This window comes from Hippopotamus amphibius, chromosome 2 (assembly GCF_030028045.1).
Source record: "Hippopotamus amphibius kiboko isolate mHipAmp2 chromosome 2, mHipAmp2.hap2, whole genome shotgun sequence".
Taxonomy (NCBI): domain Eukaryota; kingdom Metazoa; phylum Chordata; class Mammalia; order Artiodactyla; family Hippopotamidae; genus Hippopotamus; species Hippopotamus amphibius.
This window is the reverse complement of record NC_080187.1, coordinates 205,393,237-205,419,657: the sequence shown is the minus strand read 5'-3', so window position 1 is coordinate 205,419,657 and position 26,421 is coordinate 205,393,237. Positions and strand designations below refer to the sequence as shown.

Below are 26,421 nucleotides of genomic sequence, written 5' to 3'. Positions count from 1 at the left end.
TACAACTAACACTGCAGTCAATTTTAAAACATTTTTTTCGCCCCCAAAAGTAACCCTGTGCCTATTAACAGTCACTCCGCATTCCCCTAGTTCTAGGCAACTCCTCATCTATTCTGTTTCTGTGGATTTGCCTATTCTGGATATCTTATATAAATGGAATCGCGTAATCTGTGGTCTTTGGCGACTGATCTTTCACTCAGCACGATGTTTTCAAGGTCCATCCATGGTGTCGCACGTATCAGTACGTCATTCCTTTTTATTTTTTCCTCTGCCTTCATTCCTTTTATGGCTGAATAGTATTCTGCTGTATGGATATACCACATTTTGTTTATCTACCTATCAGTTGATGGACATTTGTGTTGCTTCCACTTTGGGACTATTATGAATACGCTGCTGTGAACATTTGTGTACCAGTTTTTGTGTGGATGTATGTTTTCAGGGCATTTCATTTCGAATGTGATCTAGGATGGTCCTGGTGAAGAGCAGGAGGAAACAAGATGAGTCAGAGGGACCTGCTCACCCACCGAGTGCTCTGAGCGGTTGGGTGAGAGTGAGAAGGGTAGGCTTGGGATCCTATTGGAGTGTCACGGGGAGCCTGGGCTGTGTGAAGCCAGGGCAGGGCTATCCCCCCACCTACACACACCCCCTTGGTTGTGTCAGGTCTGGCAGCTGTTTGCTGGGCTGGAAGTAGTCTGGGCAGCTGGTATTTTCCCTGGAAATCAGGTGTTTTTTCCTGTGTCCCACCGAGGGCCAACATTAGTTAAACACATAGAGAAGTGTGAGCCACACCGTTCGTCTAGAGGAGGGGAGTGTTGTCAACAGGAAGCTGACCAGCCAGGAGAAAGAGATGGTCAGGAAGACGGAGGTCAATAAACCAAGTGTAAAGTGAGGCTAAGTTGCAGTGCCCCTCCCCCATCACATACACACAGAAACGTGGTGGTTTTGCTTACAGGAAATGCGGCAAGTATCGCCCTGGCCCCATTTGACAGATGGGGAAACAGAGGCACTGCATTAGAGGGATCTGCCGTTCAGAGACAGAGATAGGATTAAAGCCAGAGTCCGGTTCTGCTGTCAGCAGCAGGTTTGGTAAAACCCAGGCCTTGCCCTTGGCGTTGTGGCTGTTTTTGAGTTCACAGGAGAAGACTGCGGACACAAAAACAAGAAAGAATTTATGCAGTTTTGGTCTCTTAAAAAAGAATACCAAACCCCACCCCAAACCCAAAGCAAAAACATAAAACACAGCTTTAGTTACCATCTTTTCTTTTATCCCTTTTCTTCCTTTTTTTTTTTATTCTCCAGCCAGAAAACATTATGTTGTTGGACAAGAATATTCCCATTCCACACATCAAGCTGATTGACTTTGGCCTAGCTCATGAAATAGAAGATGGAGTTGAATTTAAGAACATTTTTGGGACGCCGGAATTTGTTGGTGAGTCTCAGCTGTTTCTCTCCCAGCTGAGAATCTGGGATCAAAAGGTAGAGAAATCCCAGGAGCAAACCCTGTGTCTGGGGCTGTGGCCTCTGGGCTGAGAGACAATGCCTTGGAGACCCCTAGAAATCTAAGGGCTGGGGAAGGAAATGTCTCGCTGGCCTCTGGATGAGGGTCCAGGTGCTGGCTTTGAGTGCTCAGTGGGGCAGTGGGAGGCCAGGTAGGGCTAGAGGCCTTTGCAGAGTTAAATCCTCCCAGAGCTGGCCCCACTTCCTCCTCTTAGATGAAGTGATTATGAACATTTAAAATTACCTCTCCCTCTTGCATTCTCATAAACTCAGCCTTTTCTGGAGTAGCTTTTGATTTCCTGAAAAAGAAAAAGGAAATCATCTGCCAGATGCCAGATACACCTGCTTGCCTCTCCCGTGTGCCCGGCCTTCACTCACGCTCAGGGGGCCCAGCTCCAGCAGAGCCCTGGCGACTCTGTCTTCCCTCTGCCCAGGCCTGATGGGACTTGCACCACAGGTTGGGGGGAAGGGGTGGGGGTGGGGGGCTCATAATGAAAAAGCTTTGCAGAGGGGAAAGAATGAGAGTTGAGAACCAACATCTCTCCGCTTTGGGAGTTGGAGTGGTCTTAGAGATGGAGGGAGGGCGTGGTGTCCTCAAAACCTGAGGGCTGAAACTTCTGACCACAGTCTAATCAAAAAGGAAGATGAGATGCATCAGAACATCCACCCTGATGGATTTTCAGGCCACATATACCAGCTGTGCAGCCACTGTGGAAGGAAACTGCCGAGGCCCCACAGACCCCCTGGCAGGGAAACCTTGCTGTTGCAGGCACTATGCCTGGTGCTCTACAAACTTTGTCTAAATTTGATCTTATAGGACCTCATGAAGCAGGTTTAAAATATCTTCTCCATCAAGTGCCTTGTTTAAGGCAAAACAACCAGTAGGTGATAGAGCAGGGATTCAAAAACAGATACATCCAATGCTCTTTCCATTACACCGGGTTGTCTCTATAAGAAGACCTTACTCTCAGGAGCTTATAATTTAGTTTTGGAAACAAGACATCAAACCATCAAATAAGAGTGCTGAAAGGATGTTTTCAGATCACCTGATCTAGTTTAAATGTGGAATTAGAGAGCTAGAGGATTGTAGTTAAGGTCAACCAATGGTTATTCTCCACCTATGGGATGACAGATACTAGGTACTGGGGGCACAGTGACGGTAAGAAGCCACACTCAGAATGGCACACCCAGGGTCACACAGTGAGTTGGTGGCAGAGCCAACTTGAACCTGGGGTACAGGTGTCTAGTCTCAACTTTGTCCAAGATAGCAGTTGCTGCCCACCAGTCACATATGTGGTAAAAATGCATGTTTATTTAAATTCATACCAAGTGTTGAATAATAATAAATGGTTCAACTAGAAATTCAGGGCAGTAATGGAAGAGGTCTCACAAGACAGGATGTGGCTAATTGTAAAGGGAGTGATATAGACAGCTCTGAAAGACTGTTCAGACAATATATCCACTCTCCCAAGGTCAGTGGGATCAGTCCTGGCCTTGAGCCAGTGAGGGACAAAGTGCTGGTGTTGTGGGTGGGGGATGGGGAAGGAGCCAGGGTAGAGGAGGTGCACATCCTGGGTTCAGAGGTACCACAGCAGAATGAGTGCATTTAGCAGGGACAAGTCACTGTCCAGCCTAGATGGATCAGAGGGTTCACATGGGCTGGCAGTGTGAGTGGGATATTGATGGGCAGCGCCAGACTGTGAGGGTTTTTCCCAGTGGTATACTGGTCAACTAGGACACAAAACAAAACAGAATACAACCCTAATTTATAGCATTTGTGAATTTCAAGCTACCAACATGTTGTCACTGAATTCAGAGTTGGGAAAAGATGCATTCAGTTGACTGTTATGAGCCAGTGTGTCACAGCTCCAACCCAGGACTGGTCTTATTTGCACCTTACAGATATATAGAGTGGCTTCTCTAAGCCCCTGCTCAAATTATGATGACTTCCTTTTCCCAAGACCCCTGAAAACAGGTTATAACCAGTCTTCCCTAGTCCCACTGTTCTTTGACATTTTAACCTGAGACTGGGTTAAACAGTTAGTGTCAGCTTCCGGGGGTATGGTGGACCAGGTCTTCCAAAAGGCCCTCTCACTGCAAAACTGGATTCTTGAGAAAAATATTATTTTAATGCAATTCTGGACTCATAGGAAATAAAATAAATGAAGTGTAGCAACTCCTTCAGTGCCACTGTCCTACCCCCAAAAGTGAGTGAAATGAACTCAGAGCTAGAACTGTGAGCAGCAAGAATATTCAATAAGAGGACCTCTCCTAAAAGCAAGTGCACACATTAGCACTTATCAGAGGCTAGCAAGATTTAGATGCTCAAGGATGTAGGATATTGAAATTATCAGATGTTGACTGTAAAATAAATGGAGTATATATAGAAATAAAAGGTAGACTCACAAGAATTGAGTAAGCAACAAGAGACTCAAAACTGACCAGGTAAATTTTTAACAGAAACCAGATAGAACTTTAAGAAATTCAGTATATACGCATTGAAATTTAAAACTCAATGGATGGACCAAACAACAGATTATACATGGCCGAGGAGAGAATGAAAGAATTTGAAGACTGAGCTGGAAAACATTAGCTAGAATACCCAGAGTGACAAAGACACAGAAATATTAAAGAGAGGATAAGTGAAATAAGACTAAAAAGGAAGCCTAACATAGGTCTATTTGGAATCCCTGAGGAGGGAATAAAGACAATAGAGGAGCACTGTCTGAAGAGAATGGCTAAGAATTTTCAGAACTGATGTAAAAATATGCACCCCCAGATACGGAAAGCAAAATGTATTAAGCAGAAAAAAAAAATGCATACCTAGACACATTATAATGAAACTATAGGGCACCAGAGACAGAGAGAAGATCTTAAAAAGCAGCCAGAGAGAAAAGACAGATTACCTACAAAAAAACAAAAATAAACAAAAATCAATCATTGCACTGACAGCGTACTTCTCAAAACAACAATGGAAGCCAGTGTCCAATAGAATTGTATCTCCAAAGAGCTGAGATAAAATTAAAACAAAACAAAACAAAACAAAACAAAAATTGTGGGGAAATTGTATTTCAAGAATGAGGGTAAAAGGTTAGGAAAAACAAAGCAAAAACCAAAAAAAAAAAAAAAAATCAAAAAAAGAACAACAGCAAAAAAGACACAACAATAGAAACAGTTAACCTTCAGCAGACCTTCATTAGTGAAACTTTTAAAAGCTTTACTTCTGAATTAAGGAAAATGACTCTGAAGGGAGGTCTCAATGTAAGAAGTAATAGGAGCAAAGAAATTAGTAAACATTAGGCAAATATACTTATTTTCTTTCCTAAATAATGATAATGGTGGTGATGAGGAGAGGAGGAAGCTTTCATTGTGGGACTGAAAAAAAGATAGAACTGGAAGCTGAAGAAAATAATGTTAGCTAGGACAGAGTACTTGAAATTAGTGTTCTAAAGTCCTTGTATTGTTAGAGGAGTGTCAAAATGTTGATTTATGTTAGAATTTGTTTGATAGCCATAGTCGTCTCAAGGGCAGCCATTATAAAAATAGAAGCTGGAGAAAAAACAATCAATAAGAAAACTAACAAAAAATGATTTTAAAAAAAGACAAAGAAGATGAAAAGCACAGATGAAAACGGACAAACAGGAGCCCCCAGAGGACAGAAGTGAGTGTGTATGTGTATTGAGCAGATGAGCACTGGAAAGTGAGTTGTGCTTCTTGAACTCTCTATGGTGAATGACTTGGAAAAGAAAAAAATCTCTCCTGGACTGCTTCTTCAATAAGATACAATAAAAATAAATTCCTAGAGAAATGATCACAGTTTGAGTGTCACGGCAATGTCAGATTGCTATGCAAGTCTCTAAAATGCTTATTCTCAACTTCTGTGCATACCTTGTCAGGACCAGTGACAGTCTGCAGACTGCCTGCGGACTGCACTTTGAATATCACTGTCCTAGAGAAAATCTTTCATGTGTGTCTCAGGAGACAGATACAAAAAGATTCATAGCAATGTTTTTCCAATAAAAGATAATAATATAATAAAATAATAAAAGAAGTGGAAACCATCCAAATGATCACTGAGAACCTGCCTCGGCGATGATCTGTATTCACACAGTGGTCTATTGTATAGCAGTAAAGATGAATGACCATGGATGAACATTCAGTGAATGCTAGAAGCATCATGTTGAATGGGGAAAAAGTCAAGTGACAGTAGATGACATGCAATATGGCATCATTTTTAGGAAGCTGAAAAATAAGCAAACCCAGGAAAGTGGTCCCCTGCATCTGGGAGGGTGGGATGGTGGGCACATCCTATAGATGCAGAGGTTTTGATATTTTTCTAGATGAACAAACTTAACCTTCCCCGCTCCCTATCTTTTTCCATTAGTGGTTAAACAGGCTCAATCCTTCTCCCTTCTCTAGTTATCATCCTCTTTTTCTTCTCTATTTCATCACCAAGCTTTTTGAAAGCGTTGTCTGCACCCTTATCTCCACTGCCCACACTCAGCACTCTCCGGGCACGGCAGTGAGCGTGAAATTCAACACTTGCTTTCCAGTCCTTGTCGGCTTGATCTCCAGGCAGCACTTGGTCCTCTTTTCTCCTGGGTAGAGTCTTCTTTCCTAGACTCTGCAGCTTCTCGTGGTCACGGCAGCATTTGCATGGCTCCTGTTCCGTCTGTGCGATGACTCCGCGCGTGATGGCTCTGGTCCACCCCCAGTACCCAGCCTGTTCTTGAACATCTTCCTTTGGATGCCCCTTGGGCATAACAGGCTCATCCCCTCGGTGGCCACCAGAATGTCCTCCTGCCCCTCAGGTGGGAGGTGCCCTCCTTCATACAGACTCAGAGGAGTGTGGATTCCCTCTCTGCCTCCTTTTCTCCTCCATCACCTTCCAGCCCTGACCTGACTGGTGTCCAGCAGAGAGTTCTGCAGCAGGCTTTGTCCTAGTCCCCATTGTCCTCTCCCCCTCCTCTTCCTTTTTCAGGAGTCCCTTTGTGCTTTCTGTCCTCCTTACTATCAGGATAACAGGCAACTTCCTTCCTCAAAATCCTTAGACCCAGATGATCCCCATCCGCCTCTCTGATTTTCCCTAGTGAGGATTCAGGATGGAGACATTTGGCACCAAACTCCCTAAAATTCTTTACAGTCATCTCTTTTCATTTTCATACTGACTCTTCAACATGGCTTCTTTCAGCTCCAGAAATTGTGAACTATGAGCCCCTGGGCCTGGAGGCTGACATGTGGTAAGTGGTACAGCCCGCCCAGGTGGCCCAGACCCTGGCTCCGGCTGACATCCCCCGGACCGTGAAAACCTCTTCCTCCACATTCACCTTTCAGAGCCTCTGGCTGCCCCGGGGGTACTGGAGCTGTGGCCAGATAGCACAAGGCCGAGGCAGAGAACAAGGGGAGGGGCGAGGTTGGAGGGGCAGGCTCACCCCTGAGGCCTGCCGCAGCCATGATAAAGGTGATAGTGACAGCAGCTCATTCTGTCAGTCAAGCACGTGACTGCTGGGGGTCTCTCATGTTCTAGGCCCTGTGCTGGGCCAAGGGATACCGCAGCGATGGCGTCTCTGCACAGACGGGGCTTGTTTCACGTGAACTGTGCGTTACAGTTGGTTAAGCTCCTTGATCTCTTGATTTCTAAAGTCCTCCCAGTGGTCCTGTATCATTATCCTCATTTCAAGAGGAGAAAGAGGCTCAGGGGCGATCATCGCGGCCTGCGTGTGCAGGCGTCTGATCTTAAACCTGGGTTCTCAGCCTCAACGTGCAGCGCTTGGTGGCTCTGAAGGAGTCCCAGGCTGCTGAAGAGCGGGGTGGGGGGGGTGGGGGGCTTGAGTCCGCATGCAGGGGCTGCCGTGAAGGGGCCTCCGAGCCGTGTGGGGAGTGCCCTGCGGGTGTGGGGGGAGAGGCAGGGGGCCCTGACCTTGCTGTTCTTTGTTTTATAGGAGCATCGGCGTCATCACCTACATCCTGTGAGTATTACTGAGCCCAGGGCTCTGACCCAGCGGGGGCGGGAGGGATGAGAGAGGGGCGGGCAGACAGACAGACAGACAGACAGACTGGCATTTCCCGAGCGCCGACCGTGACCAGATGTGTTAGATCCACACAGCAAACCCGAGGCTCCGCGCTTTCATCTCCATTTCACGCATTTGACCTTGGGGTTGGGCAGGAACCCAGGAGAGCAGCCTGCGGCCCTCCGTCCTGCACAGACCGTGCCTGCATCCCTCCTGTGGCCGGGGGTTCGCTGCTCAGCCTCACCCAGACCCAGGTTTCCTGTGAGAAAGTCAGTTTTCACTCAGAAGCCTTGGAACAGCCCTCAAGCTGCCGTGTCCTTACTGATCCTGCCTCTTCTTTCTCTGCCTTTCCCCCTCCCTTTCCCAAGATCCCTTTTCCTCTCATGTTCTCTCTCTTCCCTTTTCCCCAGAGTCTCTCTTTCCTGTCTCTGAGGGATTACGTGCTTAAGCAGATATTTCCTGCATCGTGTAGTGGATCTTTCACTTTCCATCTCTGTGGCCCAGGGCAGAGACTGAACCTCTGGGCCTGTATTTCTCATCAGAAAAATAGGAATCACAAACTTCCCACCACGGGTGTGTTGTGAGGGCTGAATAAGCCGATGTGCAACCTTCCCCGCACTGCTCAGACACAGACACAGCCGATCAGGTGGTGTTCATTTCATCAGTACTTCCCAACTGTTTCCTCTTGCAGCACTCCTGGAAAATGCTGTTTTTATGGCACTCTGGGTAAGAGGCAGCCCGCAGCCCGAGGGAATGAAGGATGGGGGCACCAGCACTCAACTCTCTCGACACCCCTGTAAACCATCCCTCTGACTCCTCCTTGGACTGAGAGCTCTGTGCAATGTGGTGGACGCCCCCCACCTGGCCCCCCGAGCTGTGGCAGAGGGTCTCCACCCGGGCTGCACATAAGACCTTTTCATGTCTACTATGGCCCTGGCCTCACTCCAGATCTATGAGATCAGAATTGCTAGGAGTCGGGTCTGGGCATCAGTATTTTTTAAAAACCCTGGAGGAATTTGATGCAAAGGGAGAGAATTTGATGCAGTGCTGCATAATTCCAGATTAGAGCCAGGATATTCACATGTTGGCTCCTGGCACCTTGATATCTTCAGAACTCCGGTTTCCATATGGAAATATTTAGGAATTCCAGTGTCTCCAGGGCACACAATCTTCCTGTAGCTCATTGAATTCCATGCCAGTTGTTGACTGCCTGCTGCATGGTGGGCACTGTGCCAGGCACTCAGAATACATGAAGAAGAGTCTGTCCCACTTGCCTGGAGCTCCCCGTGTGTATGGGAGACACCATACAGCTAACTCTTACCCAGAGGGACCAAAGTAATGCTTTAGGTGTGAACATGGCTTTGTGAGACACAGATGGGAGAGCCACTGGTTTGCCAGGACTGCAGAAGGTTTATTATGGGAGAGAGAGAGGGAGGCAGAGAGGAGAGAGAGATTGATTTGAACTGGGCTGGAAGGAATGAGATGAACTCTTCTGGTGGAAAGGGAAGGAATTGCTGTCCCAGCTGAGGAAGGGAGCAGTGAGCGTGGTAAGTGAGGTGAAATACACGGAGCATGTGGACCAGCTTCTGACGCCTTGCTCAGGAGCTTAAATGTGATTCTCTAGAAAACAGGGAGTCATAGAGGGTTCTTTGTGTGCTAACAATGACAATAATAATGGCCATCGATCCCAGAGCTCTTAGCACGGGCCAGGATTGCACGGGACATTCTATATACGTTTATTCTAAAACATTTTATACATATTTCTTCACAACAGTCATGTGAGGTGGAGACTTTTATTTTCTTCAGTTTCCAGATAAGGAAACTGCAGCTCAGAGAGGTTGAGTAACTTTCCTAGGTTCATACATGAGTGGCAGAGCTGGGATTCAAATCCAGGACTGAAATATCAGTTTTCTTCCAGGGTGCCTTGCTTTCACGATACCAAGAAAGTGTCAGTGGAGATAGAGATGACCTTTAAGAGGTAATTAGGAAATGGAACCAATAGATGTAGTGAGGGAACGGGAGGAAGAGTCAAAGATGACTGCTGTTTCTAGCTTGGGTACGTTTGTGAAGGGACATCATTAATCAAGGCAGGAGTGCATGGAGGGAGGGTAGTGCACAGGGACTTCTGGGACAATGGCACAGCTGGAATATGAGTCAGGAGACAGTAGATTCCGGAGTCACTGTTCGAACGACACATCCCTGACAAACCCTGCAGGGGAACCTCACTCACCTTTCTGGTCCCTGATGACCCATCTCTTGCCATACCTCTCAGGCTTTGCTCAAGCTGCTCCCTTAGCCCAGAACACCTTCCACCTCCTCCTGTGACTGCTGACAGCCTCTTCATTCTTCTTGACACAACTGATGCTGGTGTCGGCTCTCCCATGAAGCCTGCACTGGGCCTCCCCTCTGTCCCATGCTCCCCCCGCCCTCTGTCTGGCCTTCTATTTTATTCTGTGTTCCACTGGGGATTATGAAGAGCCAGGTCTCTGTGCTTCTCTCCCCTCCTCTTTCGAGTCCCTTGAAGACACAGTTTCCGTCTGTCACAGGTACTTTAGTAGGAGCTCCATAAAGTATACTGAACTGAACTCATTTGAAAAGTTGCTGACTGCCCCCTCCCCGACCAGAGGAGGCAGCAAGGTCACGGGGAGCCTCTCACCCTCATGCGGCCGTACGAGTCGGGTTCCCTGAGCCCATCACCCCCACTTCCACCTCCTTTCCCGCAGTCACGTGTTCCCTCTCTGTGTGCCCAGCCTCAGTGGAGCATCCCCTTTCCTGGGAGACACGAAGCAGGAAACGCTGGCAAATATCACAGCAGTAAGTTACGACTTTGATGAGGAATTCTTCAGCCAGACCAGCGAGCTGGCCAAGGACTTCATTCGGAAGCTTCTGGTTAAAGAGACCCGGTAAGAGGACAGAGAAGGGCACTGGCTTCTCAGGTACTGACCCTCTCCTGCACATCTCCCAAAGACATGTCAGTCTGTCCCTGCTTTTCATGGGCTGTCATCGACCATTGTGGTCTAATCTGGGCAGGTGCTGAGGAGTGTGGACCAGCCAAGACTGGGCATTCATCTTGTTTGCACAAGCCTTTCTGCTTTCTTTTCCTGCTGAAATGCAAATAACCGTGTGTGTGTGTGTGTGTGTGTGTGTGTGTGTGTGTGTGTGTGTGTGTGTGTGTGTGTAAGTCAGCCTGGGTTTCTCTAGGGCTCATTATCTTTCCCAGTCTGTCCTAAAAGCACCTGGAACTAGGATTTAGAAAGGAACTTGGCAGGGTTTTGAAGCCAATTCAGGATGGGAGTGGGCGGAAGTGGGCTCAGAGGGGTCAGAACAGTGGGAGATTAGACCTGCTAATCCCATCCCTTCTTCAGGGCCCAGGGTGAGCCCCATGTCTATGAGATCAGAGAAGGAGATGGGCAGGGAGTTGTAGGGTGCTGGGTGCCCAGAGCATGGCCAAGGTAAGGCAGGGCTAAGGTCCACACATTCCAGAAGGACATGTTTTCTTGGTCCCACAGACTTTATTTTATTTTATTATTTTTTATTTTTTTCAACTTTATTGGAGTATAATTGCTTTCCAGTATTGTGTTAGTTTCTGCTGTACAACAAGGTGAATCCGCTGTATGTATACGTATATCCCCATATCCCCTCTCTCTTGAGCCTCCTTCCCACCGTCCCTATCCCACCCCTTTAGGTCTTCACAAAGCATCAAGCTGATCTCCCTGTGCTCTGTAGCAGCTTCCCACTAGCCATCTATTTTAAATTTGGTAGTGTATATATGTTGATGCTACTTTCTCACTACGTCGCAGCTTCCGCTTCCCCCGCACCGTGTCCTCAGGTCTGTTCTCTACATCTGCATCTCTATTCCTGCCCTGCCACTGGGTTCATCAGTACCATTTTTCTAGATTTCATATCTATACATTAGCATATGCTATTTGTTTTTCTCCTTCTGATTTACTTCACTCCCACAGACTTTAGAGAGAGGCAGAGTGGGGTCCTCCAAAGTTCAGGGGCCTGGTTTCCCTGCTGAAGAGCAGTGTTAGGTGGGATCACCCTACATGGGTATAGAGCAGGGAAGCGTAGAGAAGGGATCTGGGAGGCAAACAGAAAAACAGAGACCAAAGGTTTTGCAATGGAGAGCATTTATGACTCTCCTATAGTGTGGTGTTGGGCCCTTCAGCTCTGGGACCAAAGATGAGAGTTTCCGTGATGTCACTTTATTGAGGGGTCTTTCTGGACCGCTCTCTCTGGAGTGCAGGGAATGCAGACAATTTCACATCCATGTCTACATCCCTTATGATTCTAGTTTGATAGTAGTGGTGGAAGAATGTCAAAAAGCAGGTCTAAGGGAAGTGAGAATGGAGAACGTTGTTCTCAGCTTCTCATGGATCATCACTGTTTTCTGATCCTCGTTGCAGGAAACGGCTCACGATCCAAGAGGCCCTCCGACACCCCTGGATCACGGTAAGGGCACGGTGATGCATTCCAGTGAGTGTCCCTGCTCTGTCGCCAGGGCTGCCTGGGGTGGCCGGATGCAGGGGACCCATGGAAAGGCCTTTGCTTCAAACACTGACCCTCAAGCACAGATGAAAGCTAGTTGGGGGCTTCCAAGGGACTGGACTTGTTCAAACAGGTCCACAAGTTTAAGTTCATATTTCACGTGTTCAGGTGACTTATGAAATGAAACCCTCACAAACCTCAGTTGAAACCCTTGTTCTTTGGGCCTGTCTTACAAAGTGTTCTTTGTCGGAGGACGTGTCACTGTCATTCTCGAAGTAGAAATCAGGACTCCTCAGCTGCAGAGAGAGATCACTGATGGTTAAAAACATCAACTTCGTAACCAGGGCTCCTTGTTTCTGACTTTCGAAGTTCTGAGTAAAGGATGACACTGAAAGCAGTCACTGGCTTCCTCAGGCCCTTGGGAACCTCAGGGAATGGGGCTCTGAGGTGGAGGCCTGCTGGGGGAGAGGCAGCCGTTCTTTAGGGCAGTTCCCTGCTCTCTAGGGCGTGTGGGGGCACAAAGGTGACTTCCTGCCGAACCCACTTTGTAACTGGGCTTCCAGCTGCTGGGTTTTAGAGGGCCTTGCAATCTAGTCACAGTAAAGTGCCAGTGAAAAACACTTTGGCAGAATGGGGATCCAGGGAGCGGGATTCTGGCACTAGTTCTGTTGACAGATGAGATGTGCACTCCCAGCAATGTCACCAGACTTCACCTGCATTGTTAAATGGGAGAGCTGGCGAGGATGATCTGAGGGTGCGGATGAGATGGGACAGAGGCCCAAGGGAGATGGAGAGCAGGGAGGGCTGGAGTGCTCTGGAGAAGGCCAGGTTCATCTGCTTGTTGAAGGATGGAGAAGGCCAAGGGGCCTCCAGGTTTGGGCCGGGAGCACAGAGCTAGGGAGTCTGGTGGGCTGCCTCCTTGCTCAGCTTGCCGTGTGTTGCCGAGGCCCAGGGAGCCCACTGGGCCTGAGGGAGAGAAGCCCCCAGCTTCCCCCCATCAGCCATGGCCTTGTATGCTTCTGCCCTGGAGTGGATGCCTGCAGAATCCTGGCTCTAGCCTGCTTGTCTGGGTGAGCACCCTTAAATGCTGTGCGTGTGGAGACCCTTTCTAGTGGCTGTGGACCACCCTGCCCTGAAATGAGGGTGCAGGCAGCACCCTGTCCTCCTTGACCTTTCTTACAGTCTGTGGGGGTGCTTTTCCCGCCCCGGTCCTCCCATAGCCTGGTGCATGCAGTGAATGCAAAGAGGCTGCTCGTGCGCCGTCCGCCTGCACCTTGGACTGCCCTTGGAGCAGGCGTCAAGTTAACTCTGGCCCTTCTGTCTAAACACCCACCAGTCCAAAGGAGAGATCAGAACCCCAGAACAGCACAAGGCAGAGCCCGTTCAGCTGAAGACCAAGCGCCTGAGAGAGTACACCCTTAAATGCCACTCAAGCATGCCCCCCAACAACACCTACGTCAACTTCGAGCGTTTTGCCCGTGTGGTCGAGGACGTGGCTCGGGTGGACCAGGGATGTCGTGCCCTGGTGGGGGCCCATGACACCATCCAGGACGATGTGGACACCCTGGTCTCCATTTACAATGAGAAGGAGGCTTGGTACTGGGAGGAGAGTGAGAGAGCCCGGCACGACCTGTCCCAGCTCAGGTACGAATTCCGCAAAGTGAAGTCCTCAAAGAAGCTCCTGCGAGAGGACATCCGGGCCACGGGGTTCCGCCTTGGGAGCACGGCCAGGAAATTGGACCACCTGCAGGCAGAGTTTGAAGCCCTGAGGCAGGAGCTCTCAGCAGACCTACAGTGGCTCCAGGAACTGGTGGGCGGCTTCCAGCTGGAGAGTGGGAGCGCGGACAAACTGGGCTCCGTGTTCTGCCGGGACGCCAATGAGTCCCTAGGGGAGCTGATCAACAGATCATGCAGCGAGGAAGTCTTGGCCGGCTTGAAGCTCTGAGCACCAGCATCGAGTCAGGAATGCATCCTGGATGGTTTGCTGAAGCCTGTTCCCAACTGCCCTGCTGCGGCATCGACTAGAATTCTCCTGCAGGGCTGTGTGTCTGTAGCAGAGCCTCCCATTCCCTTCCCAGAATCCAGAATCACGGAGGGGCTAGCTAGTTATCCATTCTACACCTCCTCTCATGAGCCTGGTTTTCTGGGAGGGTGGCTGGCAGGGTTAGGCAGCCGAGCTGTTAAAACGATTGAGGATGAATACCTCTCAGTGTACCCTTCTCCAGAGGGAGGAGGGCTGGCCCTAGGGAGATGCTCGGTAACTGATTTGTGATAATGGATTTGTTCACATCTCACGTCCGCCTTATGGATTTCAGGTCGTGGGTAATATTTGAGTTAATTAGGGATGACAGTCAGTCAGTTTGGTGCTTTCCTGCTGCTGAAGGAGGGATTTTACATACACAAAGAAAAGACTACTTTTCATTTACATTGACTTTTCACTTACCAAGCATTTATGTCTTTGATCCTTAAAGGAACAGGAAGATAGGTGGTATTATTATTGCTGTTACTGTTACTTCCATGCAACTAATGAGGAAATTGACACTGATAGCTAGTTGATACAGATGAAACAGAAACCCAGCATGCCCGACTCTAAGATGAGGTATATGGGAAGAAATAGGCTTTACTGTAAAAATCCACCTTCATATTAAAGTTCAGATCCCAGAGGTAAAGTAAGCAACCTCATGTATTTTGCCCGGTAATGTGGAAGCCTCATACCTCCAGGTGATTGTCCTAAGACGTGTGTCCTAGAAGACGTGCCATTTACTGTTCCCATTTAGCCCTGTCCCTGTCGGAAGGTCAGCCTGCAGCACAGGAGGGACGGGGCAGCATCTCTCCCTTCTGCACTTAGCCCTCTGGCTAAGGGCTCCAGCCTTGCATTGGGAATGAGGACCAGGAAGGACACAGCAAGCAGGTTCCTTTTCTCACGTCCCTAAGGTCTGAAGAGGGTGGACATTAAGACTGGGAAGCCCGAGGTTCGGTGGACCCTTCCTGACCTCAAGCCATGCGCACCCCTCCCTGAAAACTGGATCATCTCGGCTCCCTTTTCCTGGAGGAGGGGCCCGTCAGTCAGCATACAGCGACAGAGTGTGGCGTGTGGGCGCAGCGCTGTGCTAGAATCTTGGGGGTGAGATCAAGTTTCAAGCAGATCATATCATTTCAAAGTGCCTACACAGACTCACAAAACCCCCGTCAGATAGGCGGGTTAGGTGTGACTCCCAGTTTGGAGATGAGGAAACAGAGAGGATGTGATTTGCCCAAGGTCGCACTAGTGGCAGAAGTGGAGGCCTGTGGATGACGTCTGTTGCTCCTTCTGCTTCCCCTCGGCGCCCCAGGCTCCAGGAGTTTACTCTCTGCTGTGGGGCAGGTTATACCCAGACGCATCCATCTACCCACTCGCAAAGAACTTTTAAAGCACCTATCAACTGCCAGGCACTCGGTCTAGCCCCAGGGATACAATGTTAAGTGAAAACAGGCATATTTCCTGCCTTCATGGAGTTTGCAGTGAAGAATTCCAACGTTAATCAAAAACATTCTGCAAAAGTAGAACTGCGGTTGGAACGTATGCTATGAGACGGATATAGTACTGCATGAGCCTGCAGTGGGGGGTGATCTAGTCAGGGAGGGCATCCCTGAGGTGGTGACGCTGGAGCTGAGATCAGCTAAGCAAACCAGGGAGAAGGTAGTGCTCCCCACAGAGCTGTCATACCAGGGCTCTGCGCGGGGAGGGGGCCTGGGAGCTGAAATTGCTCAGACAGAAAGAAGGCTGGAGGGGAGAGAATAGGAGTATGGTGTGGATGTGGCTGGAGAGAAGGCAGGACCATCAGAGCTTTGCTGTATTAAAGAGCTCTGCCTTCATCTCAAGAGTCGTGGGGAGACATGCTGGGTGCTGGGCAGTCAGCAGCTGGTGGGGGCAGGGATGCCCAGTGAGCAGTACAGATGGGGAGTGGTTTAGGATGACACATGGGATTGTGATCCCGTGAAACTATTTCTTCAAAATCCTACCTCCTTTTCTATTAGCATACTGGATCACTTCAAATATCATATATAATATTTGTAACAGAAGCTTTTTTCATCAAATATAAGAAACCCTATTTTCATCAAAGTAAGATTCATCATCTTATGACCCCCAAAGAAAGAAAGAAAAAGCCCAAGATGGGAAGTCCAGTAGGAGACCCCGCACAAAGCTGGGACACCCTCACTGAAAGGGTAGGTGGGAAATAAAGCCACCAGGCAGGAAGGGAGGACAAGGGAACGTGTGTGTCTCAACCTTGACACTGGGTAGAGGGATGAAAAAACCCTCCCCTGAGAATAGGGGCCCCAGGTCAGGGGTACTCATGCAGATTTGCTTTCCACATTTGTACAATCAGTGGGATCCAAAGAACCTCAAAACAAACAAATAAATGAAACAAAACAACAACAAAAAACCCCAAAAGAACCTCAAGCAGAGAATCTAATGTCAAACAGTCTGAGGCTGGGTGGCCCTAATGGCTGGCAGAAGAACTGTGGTCATCTCTCGGAATACCTGCCTTCACTTCAGACCCACAGTAAAGATATGATGCCGTTGATTGGGAAATAAGTCCTAATTTCAGAGATCCAAAAATGTGCATCTTGGAATCAATGGAAGATGGCAAAGCCCTGTTCCCTGTGCCCTGCCTGCCAGAACTGGTACAAAAGACCCATCTACGATCTCTCCAAGAACTTTCCTCCCCTGTCACAGAATGTGATGTACTCACTTGGCATAAGGCTTTGCAAAGATTAAAGGTCCCTTTGGCCAAGTCAACAAGTTTCCTAAGGAAAGGAAGCCCCCGATAGAGCAACTCGGGGCAAACTTTCTTGTAAAGGTCGAAATAAAATGCAATGAAGAAGTAAGATGTGGATGATGATTTGAATTAGGGAGACTGGGAAAGGGAGAGAACGTGGTTATTTTAGAATCCTGGCATCAGCTACACACTGTCCATACTGAGGGGTACTCAGAGGTGAGCCACCCGACACCCTTCTTTTACAGCATCTTACAGGATAAGATTTGTCTAGAGTCCCCCAGCTGTCAGCCCCAGAGCAGGGGTCAGGACTGTAAGTGGTTTTCCTCACAGTTGTGGACTCATCCTCTCTGTGTTTATGTCCAGTTGTGGGTAACAACTTGTCATTTTTAGATGTTTTGTGAACGCTGTTTTATGTACTGAGTTTCCAAAGACAAAGCAAAGTGAACTGAAAAATGCCTCCCAAGTCTTTCAGGGAAATCAGAGGAGATTGTGACCTTCCTCTGTCACTCGGCTGGTCCAACTCCCATCACCCATTGGCAGCAGAACCTGATGCCAAGGGGAGCCCAAGGAGCCTGTGGAATGCCCAGCCAGAGGACCTGCTTGATTCCTCCCCACACCCCACAGCTGGCATTTTAACAGTGACATCAAGGACAGGGCAGGGAAGGGCCGATGGTAGCGGGATGGGGTGTTGTTTCATTGGTACCTAGACGGACAACAGCCTGGGGGGACGCCCCTCTAAGCCAGATCGTTTCACGTGAATGAAAGGTGAGCCTCTGTGCTCTGTGCAAATGCTGTCCTGGGGAGGGCAGGGTGAGTGTGTGACATCTTCCTGAATAGCGATTCCCACGGAGTCTGGAGAGTCTATGCCTGGGGAAGGCAGCAGCCTCTCCCTGCTCTGAGGCAGAGACACGCGGCACATGATGACCCAGCATTGCATGGAGAGGGTGGAGGTGGCGAGATAATGTGGTAACCAGTGATTCTGCAGATGCAGGGTGCTGGCAGTGAAGAGATGCAGCAGAATGATAAAATGGTAGGAGAAGCCAGAGTCACCTCCGTGAACCCCTCTCCGTGCCACCCACCCACCTCTCCAGGTGATCATGAAGGTGGTGGCTTCCCACCTCACTCCAGGCAGCACGGTGGGCCCATGTGGAAGGTGACTGTGTGCTCAGCTACCACCCCCACTGCAGCCTCTGTACGTGTCTCTGGAACTGAATGGCCTTTTTTCCTTTGTCTGTGAAACTCTTGGCCTGTGGAGAAGATTCTTTGCCCTGGCGAGGAGACCCAGCAGTGGGCATTTTTGAGAAGCAGAAGTGCCCAGTTCATTGAACAAACACTGATTGTGCTCTGGCTCTGGAGGGAGGTGACAGATAAGGACAAGACAACCCCTGAATAAAAGACTCCGTGTCTGGGATAGATGGGGCCCAACGAACTGGAAGGTGAGGAAGGCTGTGGCAAGTGATAAAACAGAGGTACCTAATATTCCAGAAAACAGGAGAGAGACAAACTCTGATTGAGGAAGGGGAAGGAGGTGGCCGAGGGCAGAAACATTCTCAAGGAGGGTCTTCCCCTCAACACTCCCCTCCCAGCTGTGGCCATGTGGGGACGGTGCCAGGCAGAATTTGGAGGGATGGGGATGAGCCCAGATTGAGGTCAGGAACCTGGAGCTGTTAAATGGAGATTAAAGAGAAGGAGATCGCAGAGATTTAAAAGAGGGAGAGTTTTTGCTTTTCACTTTTTGCTATGGGAGATTTTCAAAACTTGCACCCAAGTATTGAGAATGGCAAAGTGAATTCCATGTACCTATTACCTAGCTTTGAAGTATTTTAAAACAAACTTCAGACTTACCTAACTCATAAATTCTTCAGCGGGAATCTCTGATAAGGAGTTTCTTTTTACTCTGACCGCTGCGCCATCATCACACCTGACAAAATCAAGAATAATTGCTTATTATCATCCAGATACACATTCCTGACTCACATGCCCCCACTTTTCTCAGGGGTGTCCTGTTGTACTTGGTTTGTTCAAATCAGGATCCAAACACAAGCCACACATGGCAGTTGGATGTTCTGTCTCTCAAGTCTCTTGTCTTCAGCATAGGAAGGAGAGCCTTTGAAGCTTTTCCTGGGGCTGAAAAATTGCTCAGAAAACTGAAAGTCCCAGAGAGAAGATTAAAAGTGAGAGTGTATCCGTGCTGAGACGTGACTTGGAAAAGTAAGGCCGGGTCAGGCGAGGAAAGGGACATCCTTACCTCTTTCCATTGCCTTGTCAATACAGGGATAACCTACAGGAACACAGCCTCTCTGCAGCTCTCCTCACCTATGCATAAGGAGGTAGAGACTCGGGCTCCTTTAAGCCTCACATGCTCCTTCACTGGGGATATGGGGAGGTGAGGCCAGCAGGGCCCAGGCTCCAGCCAGCAAAACAACCAGCAGAAGGGAGAGGTGGAGATGCCACCTGCAGAGAGACTCCACTAAGGGAGATGAAGGGGCAAGGCCCAGAGTGGCAGTCCTGGGCAGGAGAGGAAAGCGGATGCTCAGGTGTCCATGGCTTTCAATAGAGGATGGGGCTGGAGAAGAGATTCAGATGGAGGTTTGAAAAGTTGCAAACTTTTGGCAGTTTGCAGGGTTCTGTCTTTATGCCTGGGAGGACGGCTGCAGCTTCGCCTCCCTGCTCTATGCGTGTCGGTTCTGCCTAGCTCTCCCCGGAGGACTTTTTCAGAGACACTTTGAATCTGCATAAACGGAACCTGACTTTAGCCACAGAGTTCTGTCTTCTTTTCTCCCTTCCCAACATTTTTCTGAGACATCAAATATGCTCCTAGGAGCCTGGTCAGAATTGCCCACACTCTCTGGTATCACTGAAGGACCATACGGCTTTCAGGTGGGCACTGTTTCTTTGCAGAATGGGGAGAGTCAGGAGAAGGCGGCACAAACTCCATCACCTCTCACAAGGTGTTTGTGCCACATTCCTTCTGGGAACCGATTCCATTGCAGAATTTACATCTCTCTGACTTCAAGGCCTAGATGACAGTGTCAGCATTTGGTGAGCCTCTTAGCAACCAGCAAGGCCCATTGATTGAGAAAGGCCGGCCTGACAGGTTTACAGCCTCTTCCTCAGAGTTCACGCTGTCTTGTGTAGCATATAGACAGGGCCCTAGAAGTAATTGCATCACCTCCCATGAATGGCCTCTGGGAATGGTCCCACGTGATATTTCAGTTGGGCATCTCTGCTCAGTAGCTGGCACTGCTGGACCAGTTGGAAGGTGGAATTCTCACTAACGGGATTCCCCTAGCTTGCATGTCAACTTTCCAGCCATGGGGGTTAGCCATCCCTCTCCTGGCAAGGGTGCCAATCAGTAAGTAGACAAAAAGAGGCCCCTTATTCCCAGAGTCTACTAATTCCAGCTCATCAAACTCTCCAAGTGAAGTGCAAGAGTGTCCCCTTCAAGGGTTAGACTCAAAGGTGAATTGTAGACATTTGTGAAGTTAGAGGAAGAAACATTTTGTGGGTTGGGGAGGCAGAATGCCAGTCACCTTGGGAAGGAGACACTAGTTGCTGGGAGATATGGGGAAGGGGAATTAACAACAAAGAATAAATACAGGATAAAATGTCAGGTAGTGAGTGCCAGGTACTGTGAGGAACTAGGGCAGAGGCACAGTGAGTTGCGTGGGGCAGCTGCTGGGGTGCTATTTTATAGAGGGTAGTCAAGGAAGGCCTCCCTGAGGAGGTGACATTTGAGCAAAGACCTGAACAAAGTGACAAAGTAAATACAGTAAGACCCTGAGACCTTGGATTCCTGGACCAGCAAGGAGACCCATGCAATGGAAGCCACAGGGACAGGAAGGAGGACAAAATCAGGTTAGAGAAGGACCCAGATGATACAGGCCTTGGGGGTCTTGGTGAGCTTGTTGTGTTCTATTGAGAGTGTCCAGAAGCTGCTGGAAGGCTTTGATGCCCCCCAAAAGGGCCAACTCAGCACAGATTGGTTGCTCTCATCCACGGAGTCCTTTAAGAATCATTGGAAGATACTGACTCTTCTCAGAGGAAATGTATGTCTGTACCTATACACTAAGTTTTTTTATTCAGCTATTATTCACATACTATAAAATTCACCATTTGAAAGTGTACAATTCCGTACTTTTTAGTATATTCACAAAGTTATACAACCATCATCACTATCTAATTCCAGGACACTTTCATCACCCCAGAAGGAAACTTTGTACCATTTCATAGTCATTCCCCAGCCCTGGCAACTGCTAATCTACTTTCTGTCTCTGTGGATTTGCCTATTCTGGACATTTTATGTAATTAGAATCATACACTATGTGGCCTCTTGTGTCTGGCATCTTTCACTTATTATACTGTTTTCAAGGTTCATTCATGTTGTACTAGGTATCAGTACTTCATTCTTTTCATGAATGGATTTTCCATTCAGTTCTTCCCTTGTACGGATATACCTCATTCTGTCCATTCATCAGTTTTTGCACATTTAGGTTGTTTCCACTTTTTGTCTATTGTAAATAATGCTGCTGTGAACATTCACATACAAGTTTATCCACTAAAATTTGCAGACCGTTTCAGAAGGTTCACAGAACCCCTGAAACGCATCTCTTGATTTCTCAATCTAGGAAAACCTTGTTTTATGAAGAGGCAGGAATTCATGAGGGAATGGATTCCTCACACTGGAGTACGTTAAATATGTCCACTTTTTTGGTAAATCAATTACATTGCAATAAAGCTATTCTAAAAATAAAATAATTTTGAAACAAGGGAATGGAGAAGACAGGAAGGCTATCAATAATTTATTACTATTTATTGAGCAGCTCGAAACTAAGCACTTTACATCCCACATTCATTTAATCCTAAACAACCCTATGACACAATGTTATTTATTATCCCCATATTACAGATGAGAAAACTGAGGCTCAGAGAAGCCATGCCAGGTTTCTTAGAGAAGTCAGGGTTTAAGCTGAGCCTTGACTGCCAGGCAGTAAAAGGCAACTACACATCCATCTCCTCTCGACCCCCATCAAAGCCCTTATTTCCTTCAATTTATTTTTCAGTGGAGTACTAATCCCCCATCTGCTAACAGTGCATCCATTTTGCTAGGCCCAGAACTGGCCCAGTGCACAGTGGGCATTCTGGACTGATGTACAATGACCCTCCCCAGAGTGACCTGTGGTTGAAGGATGTGCCTCCTGCTCTTCCCCTTTGGGGAGGGGGTTGCTGAGCCTCCAGCCCTGCCAGTGTGCACATCTGGCTATGGTTGTAATAGCTCAGGGCATTTCCGGAACAGCTGAGACATCTGGAGCCATTGCCCTCAGTGCGAGATTCCTCTGTGTGCCCTGCCCAGCAGGGAGGTCCCAGGGTCAGGCAAAGGATGACCTGTGGTCAGGCGTTCTGCTGCTGTCTGAAGCCCAGTGTCAGCCGCTATGCTCTGCTTTGTCTCCCAGCCCGTGGACAACCAGCAAGCCCTGGTGCGCAGGGAGTCCCTGGTCAACCTGGAGAACTTCAAGAAGCAGTATGTTCGCAGGCGGTGGAAGGTGGGTCAGGGCTTCAGGGTGAGGATGGGGGGCTGAGGTGGGTTCCTGGTTCCCTCCAGGATCTCTGCGCACATTCTCACCTGGCGGTTCCTCTCCTCTCCCTCCGTTAGCTCTCCTTCAGCATTGTCTCCTTGTGTAACCACCTCACCCGCTCCCTGATGAAGAAGGTGCACCTGAGGCCAAATGAGGACCTGGTGGGTAAATGCAGTGCCCTCTGATTGGGTGGAATCCTTGGTGTGGCCTAGAGCTGGGGGCGGGGCGGGGGGGGGTGGACGGGGTGAGGGTGTATGGCAGGAGCAGGTGGGGCTTAACTGTTTCTGGCAGCTGTGCACTGTGTGGTCAGCAGAGGACTGTTCCGGGAGACCACTGGGGTAGTGCTGGGAGGGGGTGCTCCAAGGGGACAGCATGAGCCCCTGGAGGACCTCGAATCCTTTCCTGGTGGGCTTTCAAAGGGACTGCTGCTGCACGCCGCAACCCCAGGCTTCCTGAGGACCTGTGGCCTGCCAGGGATCATGGGCACTCCGGACGATGAGACTACCACGCGCGATCCAAAACCAATTCCTGACAATCCGAGGATCTGCCTTAGAATGAGAGCTTTACGTTCATTTGCCAATTTTTCCACTTCTGTTTTGCTTTAGATTATTAATGATATCATTAATCATTAATGATATTAATGATAATAAAAACAATAGTATTTAGATGCTATCTTATATTTTATTAGCTTGTTGCAGTTTTATGTACATTTAAAAGGAGAGACTTAAAATATGCTAGTCAAGAGCACGGCCTCTGGAGCCAGACCACTAGGATTCAAATCTTCCACTTACTGTGTGACCTTGAGGAAATTACTTAACCTCTCTGTGCCAAAATATCATTTGTAAAGTGGGGTTAATAATACTTCCTACGGACTTCCCTGGTGGTGCAGTGGTTAAGAATCCACCTGCCAATGCAGGGGACACGGGTTCGAGCCCTGCTCTGGGAAGATCCCACATGGTGCGGAGCAACAAAGCTCGTGAGCCGCAACTATTGAAGCCCATGCTCCACAGCAAGAGAAGCCACTACAATGAGGAGCCTGCGCACCACAGTGAAGAGTAGCCCCTGCTCGGAGCAACTAGAGAAAGCCCCTGTGCAGCAACTTAGACCCAACACAGCCAATAAATAAATAAAATAACTAATTAAAAAAAAAATAGTTCCTACCTCACAGGGTAGTTATGAGGATTAAATGATAACATGTTCTTAGAGCCTGGCATTTTAAGTGCTCAATACATATTAACAGCTATTATTGTTGTTTAAAATCCTCTTATAGGCTCTAAAATGCAGTGCTGGTGCTAGGAAATGCAATGTTAGTATTGCATCTGGTCGAGGTTCCCTGACAGACCCTCCCCACTGCTAACCAAGTGTGGTGAGGGCCCCAGGAGTGTCTAGGACGGCACAGGTCAGGACAGAAGGTGACTCCCTGCTCAAGAAGAGGCTAGAAGGCCTGAAGTGGCTGGGCCGCCAGCCCTGGGCAGCCTTGGGGCATACAGCACTTAGGCTGTGTCCCAGGATCTGGCACAGCCCCTGCACTCCCCGCACCGGCCTGAGCTCTTCTTGATTCTGGCTCTTGTCTGGGACTTGAGGGTTTATGGCTCCAGAGACCCAAAACAACGGTGCATCTTTGGCCAGGCCATGTGCCATCTCTGGCTGCCATCCTCATCTGCTGGACTTGCTCCCTCTGCAGATCCCTGTTAATCACAAGCAGACTGTCCCCCCACTTACTTTTTTATTGTTTGGCTCTGACTCATGCTAAGAAGTTGCTATTCAGCAGAGCTTGAGTTATTTTTATTGTTATAGCTGGGCTTGGTCCAGGATGTATTTGGCTAAAGTTGATCTTGACCTTGGATTTCCAGCTGGCTCAGACCAGGTGAAGGAGAGAGGGCCCTGGGTAGGCACATGGCTGACAGTGGGCATGCCTTTCAGGCTGAGTTGCCCTGGTACAATGCTGGCCACTGGGAAAGAGGAACAGAGAGTAATTGAAAAGAATATAAAATTTCCTAATTTTTGTCCTTGTGCAAACATTTAAAATAGTTCTCTTTTTACTCAGACACTCAGCACATGATATCAGCTCAATGGCTCGCCATTGGAAAAGCAGTGGGTCCCAGAGGAATTCCCTGGTGGTCCAGTGGTTAGGACTCTGCACTTCCACTGCAGGGGGCATGGGTTCAGTCCTCGTAGGGGAACGAAGAGTCTTGCATGCTGCGTGGCACAGCCAAAAAATTGAAGAAGAAAAAAAAAAGGAATGGGTTTCAAACATCTATTATACAGTTTTCCAAAAGGCATTTTCCTTTAAAAAAAAAAAAAAGAAAGCAAAAAGATATGTCCTTTTTTTGTTTAGGAAACACTAAAATTGAATATCTGACAATAGATTTTTTTTATGACTTGCATTAAATCTTTCTGAATTAGGACTTGTTTAATAGTTTTATGAATTTAATTAGATGAATGTGGCATGAATGAAAAAGGCACGGTGACCACCGGAGTGGCTGCCTCCGCTCTGGCTTAGCCATGTACGAGCTGATGGACTGCGTTTTACTTTTTCTCTTTCATAAACATGGAGCACAGAAGCCGTTTCCCTGGAAAGACTACGTGGCAGGGCTGGCGAAAGGTGCAGCCTGAGTCAGTCAAAGACGAGGGGGTGGGGTGGCTGTCAGAGTTGGGGAAGGTCCCTGTGGCTTTCCCTCCCTGAATCTCTCTAGGCTGAGTTCAGGAGAGCCATCAGCCCACAGACCAACTATCCAAGTGGTCTTGATTATGTGGCAGCCACAAAGGGCACCAGATATAATTTTCGTTATTATTATAATTTGGCCTCTTCTGGTGCCTGATCTTCCCTAGATGCTCTGCCTGCGTTCCTTCCTTCTGGGAAGGAGGCCTCGAGGCAATTGGTCTGGCCCCGTTTCAGGTCCCTCCGCACCCCCATCCCGCCCGCCCCTGGTCTCTGGGCAGAGCAACAGGCTTCCCCTCAATGTCCACCTCCCTGGTTTACAGGCCCCCCCCACCCAGGTGCATCAGCCCAGGCTGCGCAGCACGACCCCATTCCTGGCACCTTCTGACCCTCTTGCTCTGGGTCTCTCTTTTTTCTTTTTTTCCAGAGGAATTGTGAGAGTGACACAGAGGAGGACATCGCCAAAAGGAAAGCCCTGCACCCCCGGAGGAGGAGCAGTACCTCCTAACTGGCCAGGCTCGAGGTGGCCACCAGGGAGGCCCGGGCCCAGCACGGTGCCTTGCTATGCAGACTCTTGGACCCCGCTTGTCACCAGCACCCAGGCATTCTGCATCCCTGAGCACTTGGCAAGAGAGATGGGCATGCAGGATTCAGAAGAATTTGTGGGAGACCCTGGGAGCTGGGGCTGTCTGCTACAGAGGAGACACCAGCGTTCCCAAAGCCCTCCGTTCTCCACAAAATGGGCTTTCACCTGTCTGCCAACCTCAGAACCTGGGATGGGGATGTGGAAATGATGTAAACGACCATCGTCATCATGGGTGAAGGTCAGATTCAGGCAGCTTTCCTCACAGGATGGGGGAGTTCAGAACCAGCCTGGTCAAAAATTACGCTGGGAAGACAGAGGCCTCCCCCACGGGAACAAGATAAGGAGTGACGTGAATCCTGGTGTGTGAGGGGCCAGTCCTGGGGCCTCCCAGAATCCACATGGCGTCCGCGTGTCATGCTGGCCAACACATCAAACTTCCTAAAGCAGCCCATGGTCAGCCACTGTGTTGTAATTTTTTTCACTTTTATTAAAATTCTGGTTTTCCTGATGCTCGGCTTCTTTTAGGCCTATCCGGATCTTTTTTGTTGTTTGTTTGAATTCAATGGGAATTATTTTTATTTTTATTTTTATTTTTTAAGAACCTTTATTGAGGTACAGTTAGGCCTTTCCCGATCTTACGTTCTTTAGCTCAGGTGCCTGTGACTGTGGGGGAGTACCCACGGTAGGGGTGCTGAGTGGATAGCACCTCAGAAGGTCATACTGAACCACCCCCACTGGACTGCAGGGTGCTTGCCTCTACATCCTTCCCCAAAGGTGTGCAGCCCAAGAAAATCAGCCCGGATACCAGCATGTCGTGCCTGTGCTCCCCCTGCCACGG

At 48.7% G+C, this 26,421-nt stretch overlaps 1 protein-coding gene across 2 annotated transcripts in view; it reads left to right on the top strand.

Moving 5' to 3' along the window:
* Positions 1–26,096, top strand: part of DAPK2 (death associated protein kinase 2) — a 116,957-nt gene extending 90,861 nt beyond the window's left edge. The window contains exons 5-12 of one of the 2 annotated variants that reach the window (XM_057722787.1): positions 1,300–1,429; positions 6,689–6,737; positions 7,440–7,466; positions 10,259–10,411; positions 11,918–11,963; positions 22,213–22,302; positions 22,413–22,496; positions 25,425–26,096. In XM_057722787.1, coding sequence (XP_057578770.1) covers positions 1,300–1,429; positions 6,689–6,737; positions 7,440–7,466; positions 10,259–10,411; positions 11,918–11,963; positions 22,213–22,302; positions 22,413–22,496; positions 25,425–25,505 — 660 coding nt within the window. In that variant the 3' untranslated portion in view covers positions 25,506–26,096. Of the gene's footprint in view, positions 1–1,299; positions 1,430–6,688; positions 6,738–7,439; positions 7,467–10,258; positions 10,412–11,917; positions 11,964–13,335; positions 17,896–22,212; positions 22,303–22,412; positions 22,497–25,424 lie in introns of those variants that run through there. The other variant, XM_057722786.1, reaches the window with a different exon arrangement.
* Positions 26,097–26,421: the final 325 nt, after the last annotated feature.